We start from the raw sequence: 26,030 nt of genomic DNA, 5'->3' as shown, positions 1-26,030 counted from the left end.
AAGGCAAATAAAATATGATGATGATGATGAAACTCAGTACTTAAAACCTTCCTTGTATTTTTTTCAGAGAACTAATTAACTCACTGCGAAATATGTATTCACTAGAGATGAAAAATTAGCCTTTACTTTTATTTCTGAAGTTACAGTTGTATGCTTGCTTTGCTCACGACTTACGTTTATTCACTAAGAAGATGTTTTCAACTGACTTGCCTCTCTCTGGTCATTTTATGAAAAGAATTCATATAGATGCTGACATAATTACATGATAAGGTTTACAAAAACGACTGTAGGAGGAGAAACGGTCTTCAAAGCTATTTACTCTTTTGAAGCGACTCAAAATCCCCAATATTAAAATATCATCCTCATGTAAGGCTCCGTTACTGTCCATGCTACTCTTAACGCAGGCCAACACTAGTAAGTCTCTTATCAAGTTTGTCATGACCATTAGTGTGAAATGCCACGCTCCCAAGGTTATCCTGAGAAGCTGATGAGTGAAAATATAACGAGTCGCTGTCTCCAAATCAGGAGTCACAGTCCTTGTGGCAATTTTCTGTGAACCCAGAGATGAAAAACCCCCGGGTAAAATGAGTTATCACCGACCAACAGTTGGTAAGAGAAAGCTGCATTCGACCTTGTCATGTCCCCACTCCTTAGGCCGTAGCATTTTCCCATAGTGACATGGGCCACGATAACTTGATTCACTCGCCGTTTGAAGTAAACATGATCTCCAGTCTGGTGATTGACAAACATAATCTCTGTAAACTAAAAAAAGATATCAATTCATACCATGTGTAGTTTGAGAAAAATTGTCTAATTACAAGTAGAAGGTGATCCAAAATTCCTATTTTACGTCTCCCTTTGTTTCGAGTGTATAGCACTATGAAAACCATGAAATCAAACCATGTCGATTTTTGGTCAACAGTTAACTTCGTCTAAAAGAGCACCGTTAGAAATAAAAATCAACTAAGTCGGTGTTTGTATAGTTTGGCCTCGAAAGATGGCCTGAGGCATCACTTAAAGTTTACACATGAGATATTCAATTATTCACGAGTTCTCATTGGTAAACCTTCAGCAAAGGTGAAGGCACAAGAAGAAAAGCAAAGGTGTCCATACTACTACTACTACTACACTTTAAATGAGGTAAGTGGAGGAAAAGAGGGGAAGGGTTGAACTTGCTAAGTGTGACAGACTGGCTTAAAACAAGTAGGATGTACTCGAGAAACATGCCACACTTTGTACTTGTCACCGACGGCTCAGTAATATTAACCTATGTTGGTCAATCAATCTTGATGCGAGGTTACGACCCTATCCTTTTTAGTTTGACCCTTCATTGCCCCCAGCCTTTTCTCATTAACTTAATATCAGAGTTGTAGATTAGTGTTATACCTAAGGTGAGGCCAAAATATTTGCTTAGACTAATCTTTCACATGTAAACTTTTTCTATGTAGGGGAGTACATTTTTTTTGCATGCACCGGCTCTAATCCTACGCATGTTGTCCTTATTTTTATCCTAAAATGACAATTGTGTAACACACAATCTATTTCTCGATTAATTTTGTTAATGATATTCTTTCTGTTAGTTCCTTCTCGAATACAAGTTGTTCGTTTGACGGTCTGAATTATGATAAACTGCACTCAATTTTGATACCAAATGATAGTTCAAAGCAAAATCTGTTCTTTTCATGGCGTCAAATTCTGCCTGTAATCACCCTAAAGGTAAGCGGGAACTATTTTGCTAAGTTAAAAGAACTTGTTGATGGCTTGTCTGATTCAAGTTTTTCTTCTTCAGTGAATCTCCTCTAAATTTCACTCTTGGCATTATAACAAGATAATTTGGATATATTAGTGCAGTTGAAAATATAAATTAACCACCATGACGAGTTCTAAAGGTAATTTATACATAACCTCGTAAATAACTTTGAGAATTGTATCCTACGAAATAGGAGTAGAACGAAGTGTAAATAAATAGCATCCTTTGTTTTATTTTTCATGTTTCACAACGAAATGTTTGGAAATGAAATTTCAACTCAAATGATGGTTGAAATTTTTCTTAATCGTTTATTTTTGGCCCATAAATTTATAATGATCTCCTCGAACGATTTTATGACCAGCCTTCCTTCCAATCAAACTTTAATTCTGACTAATAAAAGTACTTAAAAATAATCGAAAGGAGCTAAAACAAAGATCGCCAAACAAAAATTCTCGTGTTCTTCTCTCTTTCACTATCTAGGGTTAGAGGTGAGGAGGTTAGGTGTTCAGGTTTTAGGTGAGAAAGCAACATACGGAACTTGTCTACTGACCTTTATGCTTAGATAAAGAAACACTACGCTGTTGACGAACTCTTGTGATTTGCTATCGATATTTATCGCTTGGAAATAGCTGCCAAGTTGATAGAAGTACTCCTTGTTCGGTTGACACAAAGTTTACTGCATTCCTGGAACTCTGTCACTAACACAGATGCCAATGGGGCTATGTTGAGATGACGAAATTTGTGTGCAGCGAAGTTTGCGTAACCTACACCATCCCTATTGTCTCGCTTAAATACATATTTTAACGAGTTGAGTGGTGATCAGGCTGGAGTACAAAGGTATTATTGCTTGAATAAGACTTGTACTTGCGGGTATGAAATTAACTCCTGTCCTATTGTATCTCACTCTTTCCTGACCAGTCGTGTTTGACATGTGTATGATGTCACGGCCTACGCTTCGTGGGGTAGAACTCACAGTGAAAAACTTAACATCACCAAACTCTCATTGGAAAAACGAGCACACTATTAAAACCTCTAGAAATGATAATCGGTCTGAGTGTGTGAGGCTAAAAATATTTGTTATTAGCTGAATTTTACTTTATGTAGTTTAAATATGGAAGATTTCAGTGATGGAAGAGTCTTTCACACATACAAAAAACAATAACCACGATATAAATAACTTACTACTCTTCCCTCAAAAGCTCAAAATTAAAATAACATGGCTGTCATAAGTACATCTCCCCAGCTAGAGATTTTTTCTTCACTTTGTCTGCAGTCTACTTTTCCAAAGAAAAATGAATTATTAGGGAACTGTGTAAACCCTATGGTGGGTGCAGCCCTTCTGGTAAGCATCCACTTCAACTGACCTTTAATGGAGATGAGAAGAAAAAACAGACTAAAACATTACTTAGTTGAAAAACTTAAAAGCACTATCTATGTACTATAACTGATCTACAATTGACGAAACACAGAATTGAACTACATAAAATTTGACAACTTTCTCTTAACCTTTTTTCACACAAGGTGGAAATGGTTTTATTACACTTTTTCAAGTTCCCTTGCTTCCTTTGAAAATCAATAGTTTCATTGTAATGCAAAACAATTTCTCAAAAATCTACAACTCTATCACCAAACTCTGTCTTCATGATTTTTTTGCCAAACTGTTTAGTGTTCACAAGCTCTTTGGGTACAGCTTGATCCATCACTTCCAGCATTTCTTTTAGTTGCTCAGCAATCTTACAGTCAAGTGTCAAAAAAGATGTTGCAACACCAAAATGCCCCATTCTTCCTGTACGACCACAGCGGTGAACATAATCTTCAATACTATCTGGTAGATCATAGTTTATTACATGCGTTACTTCAGGAAAATCTAGACCTCTTGACCCAACATCTGTTGCCACCAACACATCCACTTTGCCTTCACGAAATTCCCTCACTAAAGTAAATCGGTATTCTTGAGGTTTTTCAGAGTGCAGGCCAGATGCATGGAACTGTTCCTCCTTAAGTAACTCTGTGACATAATCTACATTCTGGATGGATGATGTAAATACAATGACAGGAGGAATAGGTGTATTTCGAAGAACTTGTAATAATTTTTCTGTTTTTTCATAATGATACAGAAACATGACATTTTGTTGGATAGTAGGAGATATCAGCCCAACAGGTCCTACTTGAATTGTAATGGGATCTAACACCGCAGACCTTGCCAATCTGTCTAAAGAATCTGGCATGGTAGCAGTCCATAGCAGTGTTTGTCTTGCCCTTTCAGTTCTAGTAGCAAGTCCAACAACCTTCCTCAACTGTTCTTCCAACCCCATCCCAAGCATCTTATCTACCTCATCCATCACTAAATATGACACTTTATCAAGACTGATGAGGCCACGTTTACACAAGTCAAGAAGCCTTCCGGGAGTTGCTATGACAACATCCACTCCACTCCTTATCTCCTGTGCCTGAACTGAAACTGGCACACCACCACAAATTCCAACTGATTTGTATTTGATGCTGACTGGTGAAGCTGCAGGGAATAAGTAAGGGAAAGATGCTAAATGACTTGATACTGGATGACAGCCAGGCATTCCTGGTGACCCTGTGTTCATCACGTTATAAGGTAAATGTGTATTCAAATAAGAACTCCTTGTTGTGTTTGAGTAATTCAAATGAAGTGAATTGATGTTTTCAGCAACACTGCCATGGTTATTGTTTGGTAAAACCATACCTGTAGTCTTTGTTCTGATACAATACAACAATTCTGAAATATGATCAAACACTTGTCGCATCAGTTCCCTTGTGGGAGTCAAAATAAGTGCCATAGGTCCTTGTCCAGGCAAACATGGCTGTCTTGTTTTCAAAAACATACACAGAGGCAAGGAATAAGCCAACGTTTTACCAGACCCAGTCTCTGCCAAACCAATGATGTCTCTTCCACTCATAACACAGCTGAGAGCCTGCATCTGGATTGCAGTAGGGCTAATGTAGCCATTATCTTGCAAGTATTCCTGCAGTTCAGGAGGTAACTTTAAATCTTGAAAACTTGTTATAGGTTTCGGGCAATTTTCACCTTGGATCTCAATCCCATTTTGCCACCTTATTTCATCAATTTTTTCCTCAGAAAGCTGTGTTATATTTTCAACCTCCTCGTAGTAAGATTTCATTAAGTTGTCTTCCTGTCCCGTGGTATTTCGTTTCGTATTTGTTCTAAGAGGAATGAAATCATCTTCAGATCTCTCTCCTTTTCCTTCCCCTTGGTTCGCCATTTTACAAAGATTGCAGTTGTCTTGTAGGGTTCAGCGGCAAAGTTGAGAATATATGCCCGCGCACAAATTTGCAGCAAATTTGACTTGAAAGCGAAGGCTCAAAATTGAGGTTGCAGATTTCCCCAAAATGAGAAAGAGAGATTAGTGACTTTATTAATACCGGTCGATTGGACTGTGCAATTCGTGAGTCATGCAAAATTACTACATTGTAGGTTGCACTATCCTTGTAGCTGTGCTATGGCAGGTTGGATTTCTCCATAGCCTCTACTGGACAATATGGAACTTTTTTGTTGTACTACTGGGGATTTTCTCAGGGGTAATGCTATACCTCCTCTCTGGTAAACAACGAAACCCATCGACACCAAGACTTCCAAAGAAAGTTGAAACAGTCAGACGTTTTCTGGCTAAGCTTACGCGAAGTCAAACGCATAAACCTTACAAGCACAAGACGGTTGTTTCAAGACCTGTCGACAAAGCCATCCAGGAGGTGTTTGACTTGTTCATCCGTGATTTTTGCCTATCTTGGTTTCGCGATTTGGGTAAAGATGAAGCTGCCTTTGTCGATATACTTACTGAAGAGCTGTGGGTTGTGACGGCGAATCTTGTGGACAGGTTAAAATGTGTTGACACCGTGAAATTCTTGTCGAATGACGTGGTTGAAATTCTCAGCAGACACTTCCAACAGCTGCGACTCGCAGACACCCGAGCCTTTTCTGATAATGCGATTCACTTTGTTCTCCATCCATGCCTCACGAGTCGAGCTGCAGAGCTTGATTATCTCCGCAAAGCCTCCGAGGTTATGCTTTGTTGTCTTCTTCCTCAAAAGAATTCACGTTGTTCCACAATGCGATACCTTTTGCGCGAGATTTTAGCGTTCTCTGTCTTCCAGCCTCTGGCCGACATGTTGTGCGATCCTGACTATATAAACCAAACCCTTCTTGTCCATTTGGAGGCCAAAGAAGCTCTCACAGCTCAGCACAAGCAAGGCTATGCTTATGCAGAAACTTATGAAGACTTCATCAAGATGATCAATACATCAAATTCAGTTGAAGCTTTGAAACAAATTAGGTAACAGCATTACAAGTTATTTATGAAGATCACAAAGTTGCAGATTTTTTTTTTTTCACAGCACCAGCTTTTCTTCTGAATCATTATAATGCAACCTTCCCCCCCTGAAAAAACCTTTGGTGGCTCTGACCCCCACCCTCAGGAGACATTTGTGAAGGTTTAAGATGGAGTATAGAGGTTTGACTGTATTTATTTTTGTTTGGATAAAGGAAACTAAAATTCCTTTTTTGATCTGATTTTACCACACAGGTATCACATAATTGCAGAAATCATGCAGGCAACTACAATTAACAACTTAAAGGGAATTGACCAGTTTGGACAAGATGACAAACAGGGAAAAGCCCTGAAGAAAGATACTCAACTGAGAGCTAGGAATCTAAAACGTTACATCAACCAGTGTACTGTGGCTAAAGCTCAGTGTGAACGTCGAATCAAAATGTTAGGGGGACCTGATTACACTAATAATGGAGGGACAGACATAATACAGACTAGACAAGAGAAAGTCAAGCTTACTAAAAAATTGAGTGCAAAATCTCAAGCCAAAGTGTTAGGCTTTCCTGAGGTGATGGATAACAGCTTGGCAAGGAGCTTTTTTATGCTGTTCCTTCAAAATAAAACTGGCAGCAAAAATATGCTTAGGTCAGTTTTGGATTATTCTTTTGTTCCAAAGATTTAGAACCACAATCTAAATATCAATTCAAATATTTTTGAGATGATTGCAAATCACATTGATGTTAAACCATGGACTTTGTATTGTTCACCCAGACAAGAATATTTTTAAATTGATTTGTGACATTTCAAGTGATGATGTTTTATGGTTTTCTTTAAATATGAAATGTTCCATTGAAATTCATTGATTTCTTTTTTCAATGATTGCAGTTTCTGGATGGCTGTCGAGAATCTTAAGTTAGTAAAATACACTGAACTGCATGAAAGTGCACAAGAAATCTACCAAGTTTATGTTGCACCATCATCAGACAAATCTGTGATGTTGGACACTACTTTGGTGAGAGGAATGGAGCAGTACCTGCATGGTACCCATGGACTCCAAGGGTTCTTTGATGCACAGAAGAAAGTTTATAAAACTTTAGAGGAAAGGTTTTACCGCAAGTTTGTGCTAAGTGAAGAGTACTTCATGTTTGTTTTGCAATCAGAAGCAGAGTTAGATGATTTGCGTGCTCAACACAGGGAGGATGATGACCTGGATTTGAATTGGAATGATGAATTTGATTTGGATACAACTGATGAAGATGTATGTACATTCAGTTTAGAAAAGTGAAAAACAGTTTTAAATCATACTAACTGGAATGTTTGAACTCTCAATAAGATAAATTTTGTAAGTAGAGTTTTATGTAGATTGAAAATTTTTCCTAGGGCATGTTTCTGTATTTTGATAGTAGATAGTAATGGAAAAAAATGAATATACATTTAAACTACTATGCATATCAATTTCTTGAAACAGTTTTCCATTGTATGAGGATGTTCATATCTTTTCTGATTTATCATAGGTTGGAACAGAAAGTGATGGCACTCCAAAGCTTGGTGTGTGGACATCTTCCAACCATTTATTTTTTGCTATTATTTTTTGATGATCACTCATATTTTGAAGGAGTTAATCAACTGTTTTAATTCTTGTTTAAGACCAGTGCACATACACAAAAATTAATTGGTATTCCTTGAAAAAATAGACAGGTATATGAATTCATAAAGTAAAAGAGAGGTACTGGCAGCTGATGAACCAGCAGAAAATAAATTTTATGCATCAATCCTTAGCATAGATGACATTTTATTTAAGTATTCTCTTATGCTTCCTCATAATTTATGTAGTATTTTTCTTTTCTCAAATATATTTTAGATGACTGAAGCACTAGTGGGATTGCTTTTTGACATTTGAATTAAGATTAGATCCCATGTTCTTTTTAGCACGTAAACCAAGTACTGTAGAAGAACGGAGTGAAGCAATTGTCCGTAAGTTAGAGGTTCTTGATCAAAGACTTGCCTCAAAGGTAATGCCAATCATAAAAATGTATGCTCTGGTTGTACCACAAGAACAAATTTACAGAACAGCTTTATATTGTTTGTTGTAAGAATTTATGATAGATAGGAGAGGTTCTATTGTTCAATGTTCTTTCTCCTTTTGTAGGTACCTCAGTAATTGACATCTACAACTTAAAATTGTGTAGTGGTTTGTAATGATCATTTTCATGAAGATATTGTAAGTGTAATTTTTAAAATGACGATAATTTCTCCTCAAGACACAACAATTGGAACTTGTGAAAAGAAGTTATGGAGCTGAGGTCGAGGTACAGAGCCAGTTTGTTTGAATTACAAATATGAGTTAAGAGCAACATATTGTTTAGCAATGAAAATTAATATTTTTAAAGGGTATACCAAGTTGTGTAGAATTTTTGTAATCTTAATGCCAACTTTTTCATTTTTGACACACCATAGATGGTAGAATTCTGAGCTTGTTCTCTGCCAAAGCCTTGTTCAAGTCACCTGACCTGTGACTTGACCAGCCTCTTCTAGATTGCTGAAAAGTTGTTTCCCCCCCCCCACCCACCCACCTCTATTTAGGGTTGGTTTGTGAGCTGTAATGTAAATTGCCTCTGAAACTCCTCCCATAAACCAGTCTGGATCCCTGTCCAAAACATGTTCCTTGTCCTTAAGATATTTTTGGTTTATTTTTTAGGGAATTCCATGCATATGATTAAAATTAAATCATTTGTTTTGATTATGAATAACAAGAATATATTTATAACTAAATGTAATTATTTGAAGTTTTGTAATTAAAAGCTTCTCAAGATATCATTGGAATGGATGGTTTGTAGCACTAAGTTTCAATTAAGTAGCATAACCATACTGTAAGTAATGATGATCGTTTGTTTTTTAGTGGTTGTAATATTTATTTTATTCCTTTTTGAGGAAATGGAATATCTTACTGGTGAGATTGAAAAGTTGAAAATAGAAAGAATGCAGCTGGAGTTTCATGTGGAGAGAACAGGTAGTGAAAGAATAATAGATGTTTGCAATCATTCGTACTTAAGCCTGATGATGATGTGGGTTCTTGCAATGCTCTGCATATTTTGCACTGTTGGAAATTGGCATAGTGCATCTTATAATATTTTAACCATTTAACAGGAATAATTGTAGTTCTCCACGAAATATTTTTCTTCATTGTGATGGCAGCAGTGGGTAGTGTCATAGAGTATGGTATTTCATTTTCCAGTTATCAGATTTGTTGTAAAGAAGGTTGAGTGTTGTGAAGTATGGAAACAACAAAGAGTTTGATAAATGTATTCTATCAGGCATGCGCCCTGAAATTTATTTGTGTTTAAGAACCAAATGTCTATTCAATCCCTATCTCCATACATAATTAACTCGAAGAGTTCCCTGATTGTTTTTCGCAGATCAATGGTGTGAAAACTTAGGGATGTGGAAGATAGAAATACCTAGTGTAGAGGTAGGTCTGTAGCTTTACACACTTGGTTTAAAAATTTTAGGCACCAGATAGACAGAGCAGTGAGATCCATATGACTACTTGCTATGTTTCATTTTTTTCCTTTTAGTGGAATATAGATGGTGAGAGGTCAGTACCTGTGTATGCTATAGTGGTTCACAGTGCTGGTGAGAAGTCTCAGTCAGCTGGCAGATCACAAGAGGGAGATGGAAATCTCAATTCAGAAGGCTGGGTTGTAACTAGGAAGTTCAAAGATTTTGAGACTCTTCATGTTAAATTAAAGGAGGTAATGATATAGCATGGAAATGGAACTAAATTATACTTATTCCTTCCAAGTAATAATCTATTAGTGGTTAACTCTCAGTTGTAACAAAAATGGCGCTTGGTCTGTTTTATTAGTAGAAAATAAATGATTATAATAATAACATATTTAATTTATTGTGTCTTGCAGTGTTGTTCTTGGCTTACTCGTGATCTACCTGTGCCATCCAAAAAATGGTACAGATCCATTGATGACGAGTTTTTAGAACGATCAAGGAAAGCATTGGAAGAATACCTACAGGTAAAGTTGTGTTGCATGTTTTCCTATCCTTGCAATTTTCTGTAAAATGAGCTGGTTGTTTGTGTAAGAAAACATATAGAATTAAAGTTTTGAGGTTAAGTTAGCTCATAGTATGCTTACCAACACATTTACCAATTTTTTTGTGTTATTTATTACTTTTGTTGAAGACATTATTAGCTGATGAAAAGCTGTGCTTGAGTGAAGAGCTGTACTCTTTTCTCAGCCCCAGTCCTGAACATCTTAAGAAGCAGAGGTATTTAAAAGAGGTTTAATTGTTAATAAGATTATCATCACATTATCTTCAATCAATTTTAAATCATATTGAATTATCTTTGGTGCACTTTTGGCAATGAACTTCAAATCAGAGTAAGTTGTATTTACAGAATTTTGTGGTTTGAAACAAATACATGTAAAAGGCACAGGTGCATGTATTAAAGAGATGAATAGTTTATTGACGTTCTTTGAGTCTACTTATTTTCTCTTGAATTGTTTAATTTTACCTAATAAGATTCCCCACTTTTCTTTTAAGTGAACCAACAAAAAGAGGGTTTTCCCTTTTGTCAGTGTTAAAAAGGTATGTAAAATGTGTAGAATTGTGTTTGTGTTGGTTAATAAGTGGTTTGATGTGGCTTTCTGCTTAATGTTTGTTTACTTCAATGTTAACAAGCTGTTCACTTTTTCTTGAATTAGCCTACCTTTTGACATCATTCCAGCAGAAGAAGCTGATGAGGTTAGAAAAAACGGTTATTAAGATGAATGTGTTCAATTAGTAGTATAAATACTGTTATAGCTGACAAGATCATTTGGTTGTCAATGTCCACCTTTAAAAACTTATTTCTTAATTGATGTTAATTTTAAAATTTTAATTCTCACTGGGATGAAAAAATTGAGAAAAAAATAGTAATTTTCACCCTCCACAAGCAGTTGATTAATTTGTTTTTGAAAATTACTCTATAGGAAACAGGTCCTGATCCAGAGGACAGGTGAGACATGTTATTGATGATTTACAAGTTGAACATAATAATTCAAGAAATTAAATCATTTTTATTTCACAGTATTCTCAAAGTAGACAAAATGGGAATATTGTTTTAGGAAATTTTATTGTTTTGTTCTTGAAAATGAGACAACAGTAGATGGAGTTAATTTGTATGTCAGTGTTTACATAAAAAAATATTACAATTATACTAACAAGCACTTTCAACATTGGGTTTTGCTATTTTTGGAAGAAAGATGTTTGCTGAGGTTAGTCAATTATCTTTCCTGACATTTCCCTTTCTTGTTATGGGCAGTTCTCTGCGTAAAGATTCTATAGCTGAGCCATTTTATGGGTTGATTGGTGAAATATTTGAGCTGAAAGGAGGTAAATGTGATGAATTTCAACATGCAGGATACCTTTTCTTGAATGGATACAGTGATCTTGTATTTAATATAATTTTCCTCAGAAAGAATCTTCTTGGAGGAAAAATAAAATAATGATAGCCATTATAATATGATATAATAATAATAATAATAATAATAATGATGATGATGATGATGATGATAATGATGAGAACAATAAATACATTGATATTAGTAAGAACAATTATTTTTGTGCACAGTTTTTAAGTGGCTGAGAAGAACTTTAATAGCTTTTGTTCAAGTCACATTTGGAGGCACAATTAACAAGTAAGAGTTTCTGGATGAGTTTGTTATAAATACACCTTTTTCAGTGGTTCAACATGTAATGTGGGCACATATTTTGTGAGTTGCAGCATATTTTTCTAAGGAAGGAAAAATATGAGCAATAAGCAAAAAGGCCAAGGGATGTTGTATGTTAAACCTGGATCAAAAAAGGGACTAGTCTTTCCATCTTTTTTCAATTTTGTAATTTTTTGGCATTCTTTGAGCATTGTTTTGATTACTTAAGGCATGTATTAAAGATAAAAACAAAACAAACAAAACCAGCCACAATAGAAAATTGTTTCAATCAATATAGTTTGTCCCTGAAATGACACAGTCAAACAGTTTACAGTTTGGATGGCTGCCTGTGGCCTTTTTATTTCTCATTTTTTTCTTCATATTTTTGCCCTGTTCTACATCATAATTCCATTGATTTTGTGGGTTCTGTTGCCTTAATATGGCAAAATATCATGCATAATAGTGAAATGAAAATATTGGAAGTAAATATCATATAGTGGGTCATCATACTAGTTTGAAAAATGATTAAACCAAGGACAGATTTGAATCATAAAATTTTCAGTCACTTGACATAAAGGTTAAAATTAATGAAGTTATTCACACTGGTATTTTGATTCCTTTCTATGGTGTGCTTATAATATTTGTGTCTTATCACAAGGGGGTTGAACAGTTATATTTAGCAATTAACTGATCCCAAAAACATTACATATGGAGAAAGTGTGGGAACCTTTGCAGACAGTAGAATGTATCATGTTTAATTTATACCTCTTACTTGAATTGAAGGACAGTTAATTTATCTTCATAAATCCTGATTACCATCTAATGAGAAGACTTTGTTCCTTGACCAGGGAAATCCATCATATGGTTGAGTGGCTTGTGTCAGAATCAATGGTAATGTACTACATTCGTTTGTTCCGTGACTCAACATGGCCTGGTGGGGAACTGGCTAAACCTGCTGTACAACGTACTGATGCAGTAAGGAAGTTGGACTTTTTACATTGAATGTCTGTCAACATTGTAATTTTTCAATATTTTTAAACATTGGCTCCAAGCTTCAATCATTTTGCTGGACATGGAGAGTAGACAAAATAATTGGCATGTATCTCAGGCTAGTTCCAGAACAAGGAATTCAAGATGGAACTCTTTGCAAAATACAATGATTTAGTACTTGAGGTATTTTTAAAGATGTGATCAAAATTGATTTAAATGGTAACTGAAAATATGCCTTTCCACAGTCATCATCTCTCTTTCAGGAGAAACTTAAGACAAGTAAAAGAGCAAGACAAAAACTTCTGAAAAACATTCCAGGCAAGTTAGAAATGGGCAACGAGCTTTAATTCCCTGTCACACAGATGTTGAGAAATGTAGGAACAGTTTCAGATCATCAATAGAGTTTTATCAGTTATCTGATATTAATTTTTTTTTTTTATTGAGAGGGCAAGTTTCTGAGGAAAATGTGGTGCTATGTTAGTGGGGGTGTCAGTTAATACAAGATAATTCTAATTCCCACCCATCAGAATTTTTTACATGATGAAAAATTTTCCATTCTTTTCAGTAATCATATATGGGAATGGTCCTTTAATTAATTTTTAAATTTATGACATTAATAGAATTACTGGTTCACATACTAAGTTGTAAAAGATTACTTCATAAAAGATCCTTAAAAATTCTTCTTTTATTAATAATTCATATTATAGAAGTTCTCCAGAATCTGGTGGGAAAAAAAAATAGTAAACTTGGAACTCTGAAGGTAACCCTAATGATTTAACTGGCTACAGTTATGTACCTTGATTAGTGTTTATGTGCTATATATTTTACAATAAACAACTGGATTGAACATTCTTTATTCTTAAAATTCTGTGATTGAGCAAGTGAATGGGGTGAAGTTTTCCTGAAAACACTTTTTTCCAGCTTTTACATGAGACATGTTTGTTTTAGGTGTTTGAAGCATTTCAGGATATCAGGGTTACCAAACACCTGTTTTATGTAAGTTCTTTGTCAGAAATTTCTCCTTATTAATTTAGTTTCAAGTAGATTTACATTATTTGATAAACAGAGGTATGTCCTATTTGGTTTTTACTGTTGAGTGATGCATGATAAGGATGCTAGGCTAAGAATACAGAAGGGTGTGTGGGTGGAAACAGGTTACTGTTCTGTTTAGCTGTCTATGGAATCTTTCATCTCATTCTGACCTTGTTACTGCTAAGTTTCCACCAGACTACATTTTGATTTGCATGGCAATCTTTTTAGCTATTAAAGAAACTGGTGGATTTTTAATCCATCTTTGTTTTTCTTACAGGTTCTGTTTGAGCTCATTTTATTTACCATTTGCCCTGAAGTGATGTCTGAGGAAGTTAAGCAAAGAGCAATGGTTTTGATGAACATGAAGAACATGCAGCCAATTTCACCTCACATTGATAAATAAGGAACTGTTACTGTGGGAAATTTTTAAATGAGGCTTGGATCATTGGAAAATTACTTACCTACATGAGATGTGTATTGGGCCCACATTGTAATGCTCTCAAAACTTATTGAGTAACAATCAAAGTATTAATAATTATGCAGAAGCCCTTTTAAACTGTTCAAGGATACACTTTTTGGATATATCTCCAAAGATTCTTGCCCAGTATGGCTCTGTAAAATTGTTGTCCACTAAATCATATTTTCTCAGTTTTCCCACTTAACCTCTGATTACTTTTAATGTTAGAATAAAACCATAATTTTGGACCTTTGTTGAGAAAAAAATTTAAAAATAATTGGTTTGGAAAAACCTGACAGTCATTCCCCTATTTTCATTGTTAGAAGTACCTCAGAATTTCTGAAAATGTTTTCAGTTTCTCTGTTAGGTACAAATTTCACTGCCTAATATTCAAAGATTTATTTATATTAATTTATTTTTATATCATGATCTTCAGAAATAAAAAGCTACAATAATATTGGTTAATTTGAAATAGCCTGTGTGGTTCAATTACCTGAACATAGAACACCAACATGCAGAAATACCATTCAAAATGATGAAACTTTATTTAAATTCATTGTTTTACTCTTCACCCAACTCAGGAGACTTTTTATTCATAAATCCATTTTGCCATTTCTGGCTCCCAATCAACAAGCTCCTCGTCTTTAAACCAGAGCTTAATTTCTCTGTTTGCTGTGTCCACTGAATCACTGCCATGGCAGATGTTCCTAGAGACAAAATCAAAGGAATCAATTTTGTGTACAGCACAAAGAATAACAGTTACAACATATTGCCAGAGAATACAAAATTGATTTTTTTTACTTGCAGAGTGCTAACCGAAAAAAGAACAAAAATAAAACAGTTAAAGTAACAGTAAAAAGAGCCATAAAGGAACACTAACCTGCCAATGTGAATGGAAAAATCTCCTCTCACTGTACCTGGCTTAGATTTTGCCTGCAAGTGAATGAAATCAAATTACTACAATACATTTTTCCTTTAAAAAAATGTAATTTGAGCAATAGTCATTATTAGTTTGTCATCCTTTGTCACAACAATACCCACTGGATCTGTTTCTCCAAGAATAGCTCTGCATGTTGAAACAGCACCTTGTCCTTCCCACACCTGGATGAAATTGTTGAAAAGCTCAGTTATTAAGTAAACAAGAAACATTTTCTACATAGCACAACCTTTTAAAACAGTAATTGAGGTCTGTTTGGTAATACACTCAAAAAAAGAAGGAAAAAGACCATGGATTAAATTTTCAGGGTTGCAGGTTGACAAGGCGAGCTTTGTACCTCAATCTTCCTTCTGCCAAAATTTGTGATAAATTCTGATCTCTGGGGTAACATTTCTATTTGTATCCAGCCTTATTTATTAATTCCTCAATTCTTTGCATATTTTTCTTTCTTTTGGTTACCTTGTCTTTCAGTTCGACCCTCACCCTTCCCTTTCCGTCCCTCCCTTTACGCCAAAGGACTGTTCATTCGAACTCACACCGAACGAAGTTAATCGCAAATATACTGAGTGAAACAGGAACTCTATACATAGCTTATCAAAACTGCAAAAAAAAATTTTCCATTTTGATGACATGCGAGAACTAAAGACATTGTGGTAAGTTGATTGCTGTTGCTGACTTAGGAGTACATTATTCTCAAAGGTTGTAATAAAAGACGGGCGATCACCATAAAAAGAACTGCTGATTACAAAAAGGTCGGAACTTTAGTCACAGTCAGCCTTGAAGAAAAGTAGTAAGCAACATTTCAACACATGGATCACAATCAAATTTATTACCATTGCCACAACAGGGCCTGATCCCATATATTTCACAAGGCCATTATAGAATGGTTTCTTTGCCAGTTCTTCGTAATGCTTTTTAAGGAGTTCTTCACTCGCCTAAAAGAATGAAAAATAACTTTTCGTGACTTATCGCTCAAAGAAATACCCCATCAGACATTGAGTAGGGATTACACAAAAGCAGCGTACCTTGACAAATTTCATGGCGACTAATTTGAACCCTTTCTGTTCAAATCTTTTAATGATATCTGCTATCAGTCCTCTGTGAACAGCATCTGGTTTGATCATAAGGAAGGTTCGCTCGTCTTTCGACATGTTCAGAGGGTACTTTTTGAAACAGTTCCAGCAGAGGCAAGAATCACGAGCTCCTTATCGAGAACAGTCTTAAGCGCCACGTGCCCTGGGACTTTAAGAAAGTTCAGTGTCCATATAAGGTACTGGAACAAACTCCCGAGGTGACGGGGAGGGAGGGGAGAGGAGGAAGGAATAACAAATGCAGTCACATCCTGTTGGCCTTATCCTCATTTAGATTTGGGATACGATAGTAATGAACTTTACCGATCATAGAATCGAATCAATATTTTTTACAAAATACAATTCTGTATTAATTAGATGCCAACAACATAGTTCAGCATAGACAGGTGAAACGGGTATAACACTGATCATCAAGTGCTATTATTGATAAATTATTTCATCACAGGTTGTCCTATTTCTAACTTTTTATTCAGACTATAATAACTGTCATTACAGGGAGAGTGGTGCCCTGGAGTGCTTATGAACTCCCTTTGCCTTTGTAGAATAATTTTGTTTTAAAGCCAACAACATATAAACCTTTTTGTCCAAGTTAGTGAAAATGTGTAAATCTACATTAATCTCTAAGTGATAGATACTCCATTTTCTGTTCCTTCTGTTCCTTCTCTCCCCCTCCATGGGACTTGCATTTCGAGGTTGTGATTATGCATCTCAATGCATTGAAACTGAAGCTCTCATGCAAAGAAACACCAACTTGATTGTCGACCTGTGATGATTGTGGAACTAATAGGTCTTTAAGATGATTGCACATTATTTTAGATTTTAGGATTAAAAAATGAAAGAATTATAATTTGCATTCAGTTACTATGGGTTACCATCTGAATTACAAAACATGGGAAAACAGACGGTCTGTTGAGAAGCCTCACATATGGTTTATGTTGCCAAATTGTGTTTACAACATGAATAGTCAAAATATCAAAAGGAGTTGTTTAAATGGACTCTCATCCGGTTGCTATAGTCTGAATTAATTGCACTGTAATACAGAACCAAAAGAAGTGTTATGGGTGAGTTATTTATTCCTTGGGTTTTACTGATTGCCTAGCTGACTGTACAGGGCAAGCCTACAGGCATATCTGGTTTGTCAGGTATCTTTATCTAGTACCCTATTCACACCATTGAAACATATTTTGTTAAACTGGTTTTTACTAGATGAAAATCATAAACAGAGAGCTGAAAAACTTAATATTCCATACGATTCAAGTACTTGCTAACTTGCATTTCCAATGTGCTACATTCAAGTAAAAAAAATATTAAGTTAAGTAGTTTCTACAAAGAAAAAAATTAAACTGTGTTTAACAAAACAACTTCAAAACATGTTTAAGCTTTAGTGGAAATGGGATATAAGAAGCAACAGAAAGAGGTACCTAGTGACACATAGCTTTATCTACAGGAGAACAAAAATTACTCAAGAGTGGAATGGCTTTCAAGGTAAAGGTGTGATTGCTACAACATGGGCACATATCATTTAATTTGTTTTTTGTTAGATTTACAACACAATAAGTTTGGGAAGAATTCAATTTATTACTACCAGTTATTACAGATCAATCGTTACTCATAAATGTTTCCAGATGATGTCAGATTCCACTCTACTATGTCATTCTTGAACCAAAGATTTATTTCCTTTTTAGCACTTTCCACTGAATCACTTCCATGAATGATATTTCTGCAGAGTCAAGGGATAAATACAGGTGTAGTGGTAATCATTAAAGGCAAAGACTGAAAAGTTACTTCAACATCAATGATAATCCAAAATTTGTCAGCAAATGTTTGTCACCTTTTTCACTTCAATAACACAAAAGAAAGATAAAATAACATTACAAAAAAAATTTGATTGCCCAAGGGTTCAGTAAGGCTACAGCAGCTTACCTTCCAATCTGGATACAAAAGTCTCCACGGATTGTTCCTGGCAAAGAATTTGCCTGAAGAATACAGAGAGGTTTAGAGTTTGCATGACTTTTTCTCTTACTGCTATGAAATGCATGTGCACTAAAGAAAAAATTTCCTTCATTTAGTCATTAAAAAAAGATTTGCCACAATGTTTATATTCATAAATTTTTACTAGATAGTTTTTTCCCCCTAGTTTTGAGCTTGCAGGTAACCACTAATTTGTGTATTCTATAAAAATATAATTGGAGAACTTGAAATTCAGGATTAAAGATTATGATACAATAAAAAGCTTTAATGTACTGACTGGATCTGTTTCTCCAAGCATACGGCGTCCTGTCTTCACAACATTAAGACCTTCCCAAACCTGCAGGTTTAAGAGGACCTCAGAATCTAGGCATTCTCCTAGGTTCAAGAAAATTACACTCAAGTTGATTGATTATGGTTGGGGGCTGCAGTGGCAAAACTGCTGGCTTGCAATATCTGCTGTTCAATTCTTAAGATATATGGCCAATTCCTCTAACCAATAACTACAAAGTCCTAAGAATTCAGTGTTCATCCAAACAATATTCAGCAGTAGTTACAAATTTTCATTATCACTTGTCAGTTTGCCAGTGCATTAATATTGAAAAGATAATTTATTAACAGCTTACTTAACTGAAGGTGACATTGGTAAGATTTAATATAAATCTAGAATATTTTAACCTTCAGCTTTCATCACTAAGGCTAACCACCACAGAAATATTTATTACTTACCATGGCCACAACTGGTCCACTGGACATATGTTTCACCAGGCCTGGAAAAAATGGCAGATGACTAAGGTCTGCGTAGTGTTCCTTCAGAAGGGCTTCGTCCGCCTTAAATAAACATAGAAGTCAGTCCACAAATTAATGAAAATGGTTTACTATATCAATTTCCATGGCAAGAAAAGTGTGGAGTTGTTATTACATAACTCAATGCCTAAAGTATTCCAGTGCATTAGGGGTAATCCCAGTACTAATCAATGGTAGAGGAAAAACATCTTGTTCTAGAATAATAGTGAGTGACCTTGGTTTGCACTTCAATCAAATTCAAAATGACTGTTAGGAAATTTACTAAGGAATCAGTTCAAAGATATCCTATCAGAGTTAAAACCAAATTAAAATATTTTTTGGCAAAAGCGTGTTGCAGCTTCCCAGGTTTTGTACACAAAAAGAAGTCTTGTGGTCTCTTAAGTGACAAGTGGTATCAATAGTTTCAATGGCAAAATAATGGCCAAAAATCCACAAATTGTTCCTCATGTGAGAATTTAGATTTCAAAATTTGTCAAGGATAATACATAATAAGGTAGTCAATTCAGAAACTTAATCATCTATCAGGTAAGAATTCTCACACAAGCTAGAACAGTATCGCATCAAAAAGTTCCAAAAGCTCTTGATTTGGAACAAATAAAGTTAGAACACAGAGTCACTGTTTCTCACCTTCATAAATTTCAATGCTACTAATTTGAATCCTTTCTGTTCAAAGCGCTTGACAATTTCTCCAACCAAACCCCGCTGGACTCCATCAGGTTTGACCATGATAAAGGTTATCTCTGATTTACCTTGGCCTTCAACCTTAACACACAAAAAAATTGCTGTCAAATGTAATCAAGTTTCTGAGCAAGAGTTGGTATACCTATAAGAGCAGAACACACAGCTTCTCAGAGCTCCCTTTGACCAGTTACTGGATTATTAAAATAGATGTTTGCAAAATATCTACCCATATGATAGCATGTCAGTTTTAGTACTGAGTACAGTGAGGTATGAAACAAAAGTTGCCAAAGGTGAGATCACATGCACCTGGGATCACCCCTTAACTTGTGGTCTTCACCTAGTTAAGGTGAGGTTCAAGGTAATTTAGTATTATCAACTGAGTTGATAAAGTAAATTGGCTAATGTCAAGAGTTTCAGAGCTGACATTTCAAGTGTTAGTTCTTCATCAGAACAAATGGAGAAATTGTGGGTTGGGAACTTGTAAAAAGAAGAACAAGAACAAATTAGTTGAATGAAAAGCATTCCTTGATACCATGAGGATTAATAGTGCTAATTTGAAAGTTAAATGTTTGTTCCAGGGTTTGCTGCTTTCCCAACTACCTGGACATAATGAAAGGCTGCAGAAAGCCATGCACGGGCATCACAGAGGTCATGGGTTCAAATCCCATACAGGCCTGAATTTTTTTCAGGCCTTATTTTCATTACTGCTTTGGCAGTATTCATCAATGTGAAGATTGCTTGCAAATATTCACTTCTTAAACTGCACTGAGTTCACAGTCATTGATTCATTACTTCAAAGGTTTAGTAAGAACCAACATAGTAACCAGCTCCCAGTTGGCTTGTTAGCTCAGTTGGTAGAGCACTGCATAAGTATTGTAGAGGTCATGGGTTCTAATCATGCATAGACCTGGATTTTTTTTTTCTAGGGTCACTTTCATTACTGCTTTAGCAGTGTTCATTGCTGTGAAGATCACACCTATTTCTTATACTGCAGTTCACATATAAGATCCTTGACGGCCACATGCTTCTTATGACCATTAAGGTGACTGGTTTGGATGCATCCTTGTCATTCTTTCTATGTTGTAAAGGTTTTCTCAGAATTGGTCACCAAGTCGTCTTCCTGTTTCACCAATGTATAACTTTTTGCCATAAGTGCAAATTATGCAATAGATGACATTGGTGGAGGTTTATGTGAAGTGATCAGTAATCTTCATGGTTCTCTAAGGTCCTGACATTTTCTCTACGTTATGAATGAAAAGCGAGGTAAGGTTCTATTGGGTGACAACTGGGTTATGACTGGGTGCCAACACTCTTCTACACTTAATGTACAAAGTACCGTCACCATTATTGAACAATTTTCCGGTTTGAGTTGTGAGCACTTTCTTCAAATATGAAGAGGAGAGGAGGTGGTCGTATCATCGTATTAATAGGAGAATTCAACGAAATATGGCCGTAAATATCAGGATATTTTGGAGGCTAAAAAAAAGTGGGGTTGCGGGGGGTGTAAAAACTCGACCAATATCGTTTCAGATACCGAAAATAATCTTCAGGTACAGAACATCTTTAAGTTAGAGGAGAAAGCGCGCATAGAATTATACTTCTAGAATAAATGACTGTAACATTCACAATTCCCACCTTTGTTGCGGCGTGAACATTTCCAATGAGGGTAAAATTGTTCCTGTACAATTGATTTGCAGCAAATAGTCCTGCAGTAGCAGCCGAAGCACCGATCAGAACAGGTCCAGCGAATTTAAAATAGGACCCACTTTCCTTGAAACGAGAAGTAAATGTTCTCCTAGCTGCTACCGTTCTAAAAGCGCTGAGAGAAGAACGAAACAAAAGGCTGGTTCGACTACGAAACGCCATGTCAACGAAACAGCACGCGGAAAGAGATTAATCGGCGGCGATCGTGGAGGACTGGGTAAGCTCATCCGTTTCCATAGGGAGTGGGGGTGAGTAGTGGTAGGACGTTGCTTGTGCTTGAACTAGCTAAGACTACTATATTTTTCTTTAATTTCCTTAACTTTGCGGATTCCACCATTTCCTTTGTTACGTATGAAGCAGTATTACAATGTCTGAATTTTATACATTTGCTCCTGTGGAGTTCTTACCTTGCATCGCTCGCTGCCCTCACAAAATTGCTCCAATGCATCGAGAGATTCTGCAGTCACTGTTTCGTCGTTACCACGTCCCAGTTCTTTTCTAGAATGAAAACTACCGACTATTTCAAATACTGCTGTTAATATTACGATAGTAATCAAGTATCTCATCCCCTCTAATTCTGATCTGTACCTGATGCAAGCAATAAATTGAACAAACGTTAGAAAAGGACCCAAGGAGACTGGGAACGAAGCGAAGACGGTAAATCCACGAAATCCACGGTAAATTTACATTATTAGGGCCCACGCGCATTTGGCTGACAAAATTTGTTTTGCTCCATCAAAAGTCTCGACAAATTCCGGATGTCTCGGCCAAATTTTCAATTTGTCAATCGTGGGCGCACTGAAAAACAGCGAAATAAATGTTAACCACCAAATATCAATCGCATGGATTTAAAAATTGAGTAGAACTTGGACCTGGGGATTCAGCTTAAACGCAAAATTGGGAGCCATAATCATTGTATTCTGAGTATCCCGGGTACCGCTCGTCCTACAGCATCCTGTGGTACAAATCTTCCATCTTCACTGTTTATTTGCCGCGTAGAAATGAAAAAAAAAAAAAAAAAAAAAAAAAAAAAAAGATTTGCGTAGTGCGCCCGGGCCTTGTGCCTTAGATTAATTTCCTCCTCTCGAATGTTGTTGAACCTCTACCTGTCTTAAATTAACTAAGATCGGTATCGAAACTAATATTTTCAAGCCATACCGGTAGAGATACTATAAAGACAAATCTGCATTCAGGATCTTCCACTGTTCCGACTTTCACGAAATAGATAATCACTGTTTTTCAAAAAATTTCGGATTACAGTTTTCATTATCTACAATCTTAACGTTCAACGAAATGACGTCAAAATAAAGAGAAACCACTGGGAACAAGCTTTTCAGTTACTCTTTCGACTGCTACACAAAAGCGCAGATTTCTCGACCCCTCTCACTGAAGGAGCACCACACAAACGTAATTTAGATAATTTGATTCTTCACAGGTTTGTGAAAAATGACTTTCGTTCTCTTCATACAAATATACCCTCTCTCTACCGCAGACATACCATATATAACGAAGTTAAGAGGCACTTCATCAGGTCTGAACTATATTGGTCAGGCTTTATTTTTGGTATTGAGCTGTATGTTTATGACTGGTGTCAATTAATATTCGGTCGCGAACGGATACCAATGACAAATTGCTGTGTGAATTCAATACTATTTGTTATAATAAGGCGCTACAGTGAATAGAAGAACGGATTACATTGTTAATTATCACACGGCATCCGCTATTCCATGACAATCTTTAGTTTATTTCAGTGAACTGAATATCACGTCACCCCCCCCCCCCCCTCTCTATGATTATAAATCAAGAGAACCTCAGAATATTAAGGCTGCTATTCTTTTACTGTATTTCAAACTGTGATGACTAAATTACATTATGTGCTGAATTAAATCGTATGTCCGCTGCTTCCCGACCCATTTCTACCATGCTCAGACTTCTTCTATACAAATAATCAGGGTAGGGCTATGGAAGCTTAGAGCTTGTTAGTTGGCTGAGTTAGTGGTTTAGGTAAAGTGTAAGAATTACCTTCGTGAATGTTGCTAAGATCAAAACTTGATCCTAAATAATCTGGCGCCATCCTCTTGGTGTTCATGTATATTGGCTGAAACATTTTAAGACATGAAGGAAAATGCTCTTTTGTCGAAGGTTTTTCGACCTAAAACGGCGGCATGACGGCTGGTAGAACCATCTAGATTGGATCGAGTTGTCTGACTAGAGTCAGTCAACAACAGCGATTATAAGGTCTCCTGGGCTCAAATAAGGTTTATCTTAATACTACCTTATAAACTGGGTAAAACTTTAAGATTTGAAATACATTTGCGTTCTAATGTCAAATCGTCTAGTATCGTAATGACTAACAAAATTCCGAAGTTGTAATTCTCATCGTGCAGGTCTCTTTCATCATTTATCATGAACTCGCTGGGTTGTTCTTAATCAGAGCAGAGTCGCCGTAAAACCAAAATTATGGTAACAACAAGAAAATCCTTGCGAAGAATATGTAATCGTGACGTCTGCCTACTATCATAATATCCTATTTTTGTAATTAGATTTCGTTAATAAGCCTAGACAGAAGGTTCTAAAATAATATATCTGCATGGTTAGGCATGCCTATCGTTATATTTAGCCTAAAGTCAGCCTTCAGTCAGCACGAATTATCTTGGAATGTAAACAAGAAAAATCAGCCCAATTAAGGTAAGTTCTAGTTTTTTGTAACTTTGGGGCTCGGTCACGGAGCAGGACTGCTGAAAGCTACAGGAGTTCAAAATCTTAGGTCTAACTAGCATAAATTTCAGGCCTTTCCTTTTTGTGGAACTCGGAATGTGATGAATAGGCAGCACTCATCTAAACCCTTTTCATTCCGTGTACATCCCTTTTACTTATTTACACTTTGTCTTATCCGCTCAATCGAGAGCCTCGCACAGCTAGATGGTTCTCACCACACGCGCTCATCTTTTCTGTCCGGCCGAATTTCATGCTTGTTACCTAGGTGTTTGGATCATAAAAACAAAATCAAAGGAAGTCACTTCCCTTGATTTTGTTTTTATGATCCAAACAAAACGATCCAAACGGGGTCAGGTCCTTGAAATTCTACCAATCGGAGAATACTTCGGTTAAAAGCGGTTGACTCTGGTTTTTTTTTGTAACCTCAAAATGAATGGAGTTTTGTCTGGATTTGTTTGTAAGCAGGGGGCGGATGCACTGACGTAAACATCCTTTATTTGTTGAGTCTTCCAAAACTTACCTAATTGAGATGTATTCAAGCTAAAATTTAAACCGTTATTTCCAACACACGTTGACAAAGGGACAACTGTTCACGGAAATTCCCTTTTACTATGAAACTTACTTGTTTTTTCAACATAAGTTTATGCGCCATGTGACAGAAATACCGCCTTTGTTAGTCTCTGTTTCGCTCCGGAGACAGTGTTAAGGAAGTGAGGAGAAGAGAGAGGGGTAGAGACTAGGAAAGAGACAGAGGAGGAGGAGAGGCAAAGAAAAAGACAGGGGAGGAGGAGAGGAAGGGTTTAAGTGAAGATACTCCCTCTGACTTCGGTAAAGAACACCTTCATCTTCAACGCCTTCGAGACATGCTTGCGCAACCATATCAAAACGAAAACATGTGTACAACGTAATGTTTAAAAAATATCCCAGCTGGATTTCTTTTGATGAAGTTCTGTACGCGCGCGCGCAATTCCGAAATCCGCGTGAGCCCATAGCCATAATTGGGCCATAACAGGAAACCTAGCGTGCGAAATGATGCCTGACACACGTCTGACAAGGCCCCACTCTGACCTGAGACTTTTTTTAGATTGAAAATAATCCCTTCAAACGAATCACATCACAATCACGAGTTCATAGCGGCCAATGTTTGGTTAAAAAGAGCACGGAAATTTCCTAGTTTCTGTAAGTGCCCCTGTAGCACGAGTTTCTGTTCATTGTTTGATTTGGTTAAATCTTTGGTTAAATCTTTTGGTTAAATCTTTAAAGTCACACTAGGTGGCTCGTCACGAGCTCTTAGGTGTAATTCAATATATTTGATAAAAGGCCCTTTGATCAGTTTTTGGTAAGCACTCGTGCTCGTAAGAAAATAATTTAGTAAAGGAAAGGAAGGAAAGGTTCAATCGATATCAACTCTCGCCAGATCCGGCAATAATGTAAGTTTGATTTATCTGAAGCATTTCTTAATCTATTTGCGTGTCCCTAATTTCTTAAATCAATTTTTAGTTTCACGGTATTATACAATAATAAAGAAGAAGGCGTTCCCAAAGAAGTTTGGTGCGGTACGTTGTATTGATCAGTGGATTTTGTGCGGTCCAGCTAGTGGTGGACAAGCGCCGCTATAGTTTCATTGTTTTGAAAAAAGCTACCGATATTTGTACATTGTCCAGACCGCGTTCCAACCGTAAGACAGCGAAACCTGAGCAAGTCTAAATTTCTCACGAAGTGAAAATATTATGCAGATCTTCCAGAGAAGAAAGATAAGAGTATTTTAGCAATGATGCAATAGTAGGCATATGTGAGTTATCCATCCAAACTCAAACTATGTCGGTGCACCTTGCAAGTTTATGCCGATTGTTTTCTCACCGGAACTAGTTTGC

The 26,030-nt window shown here is 36.3% G+C and overlaps 2 protein-coding genes and 1 pseudogene across 2 annotated transcripts; 1 reads left to right on the top strand and 2 right to left on the bottom strand.

The window, feature by feature from the left end:
• Window positions 1-11: 11 nt before the first annotated feature.
• LOC131776544 (uncharacterized) lies at window positions 12-5,118 on the bottom strand. The gene is made up of 2 exons (XM_059092744.2): window positions 2,933-5,118; window positions 12-762 (listed from the first exon to the last, which is right to left on the bottom strand). The coding sequence occupies exon 1, from the start codon at window positions 5,002-5,004 to the stop codon at window positions 3,355-3,357; it is 1,650 nt and encodes a 549-aa protein (XP_058948727.1). The 5' UTR covers window positions 5,005-5,118; the 3' UTR covers window positions 12-762; window positions 2,933-3,354.
• On the top strand, window positions 5,102-14,707 carry LOC131776545 (sorting nexin-25). Its single transcript, XM_059092747.2, has 21 exons — window positions 5,102-6,072; window positions 6,322-6,711; window positions 6,952-7,324; window positions 7,581-7,614; window positions 7,996-8,078; window positions 8,328-8,375; window positions 8,998-9,076; window positions 9,483-9,535; window positions 9,642-9,818; window positions 9,984-10,094; window positions 10,262-10,347; window positions 10,624-10,668; window positions 10,785-10,824; window positions 11,052-11,077; window positions 11,384-11,454; window positions 11,693-11,759; window positions 12,620-12,746; window positions 13,025-13,079; window positions 13,469-13,521; window positions 13,710-13,757; window positions 14,071-14,707. The coding sequence occupies exons 1-21, from the start codon at window positions 5,195-5,197 to the stop codon at window positions 14,194-14,196; spliced, it is 2,970 nt and encodes a 989-aa protein (XP_058948730.1). The 5' UTR covers window positions 5,102-5,194; the 3' UTR covers window positions 14,197-14,707.
• A 64-nt stretch (window positions 14,708-14,771) lies between these two features.
• LOC131776546 (uncharacterized) lies at window positions 14,772-21,642 on the bottom strand (annotated as a pseudogene).
• Window positions 21,643-26,030: the final 4,388 nt, after the last annotated feature.

Source organism: Pocillopora verrucosa, chromosome 14 (genome assembly GCF_036669915.1).
Source record: "Pocillopora verrucosa isolate sample1 chromosome 14, ASM3666991v2, whole genome shotgun sequence".
In the NCBI taxonomy this organism is placed as follows: domain Eukaryota; kingdom Metazoa; phylum Cnidaria; class Anthozoa; order Scleractinia; family Pocilloporidae; genus Pocillopora; species Pocillopora verrucosa.
Note: the sequence above shows the minus strand (reverse complement) of the source record. Positions and strands in the feature narration are given on the sequence as shown.

Bases quoted from the DNA above. Each gene is read 5' to 3' on its own strand.
- LOC131776545 (XM_059092747.2), top strand. From the start codon at position 5,195: ATGCAAAATTACTACATTGTAGGTTGCACTATCCTTGTAGCTGTGCTA. The intron at 10,095-10,261 runs GTAAAGTTGTGT...CTTTTGTTGAAG, and splicing joins CATTGGAAGAATACCTACAG to ACATTATTAGCTGATGAAAA. The intron at 10,348-10,623 runs GTATTTAAAAGA...TTTTCTTTTAAG, and splicing joins GAACATCTTAAGAAGCAGAG to TGAACCAACAAAAAGAGGGT.
- LOC131776544 (XM_059092744.2), bottom strand. From the start codon at position 5,004: ATGGCGAACCAAGGGGAAGGAAAAGGAGAGAGATCTGAAGATGATTTC.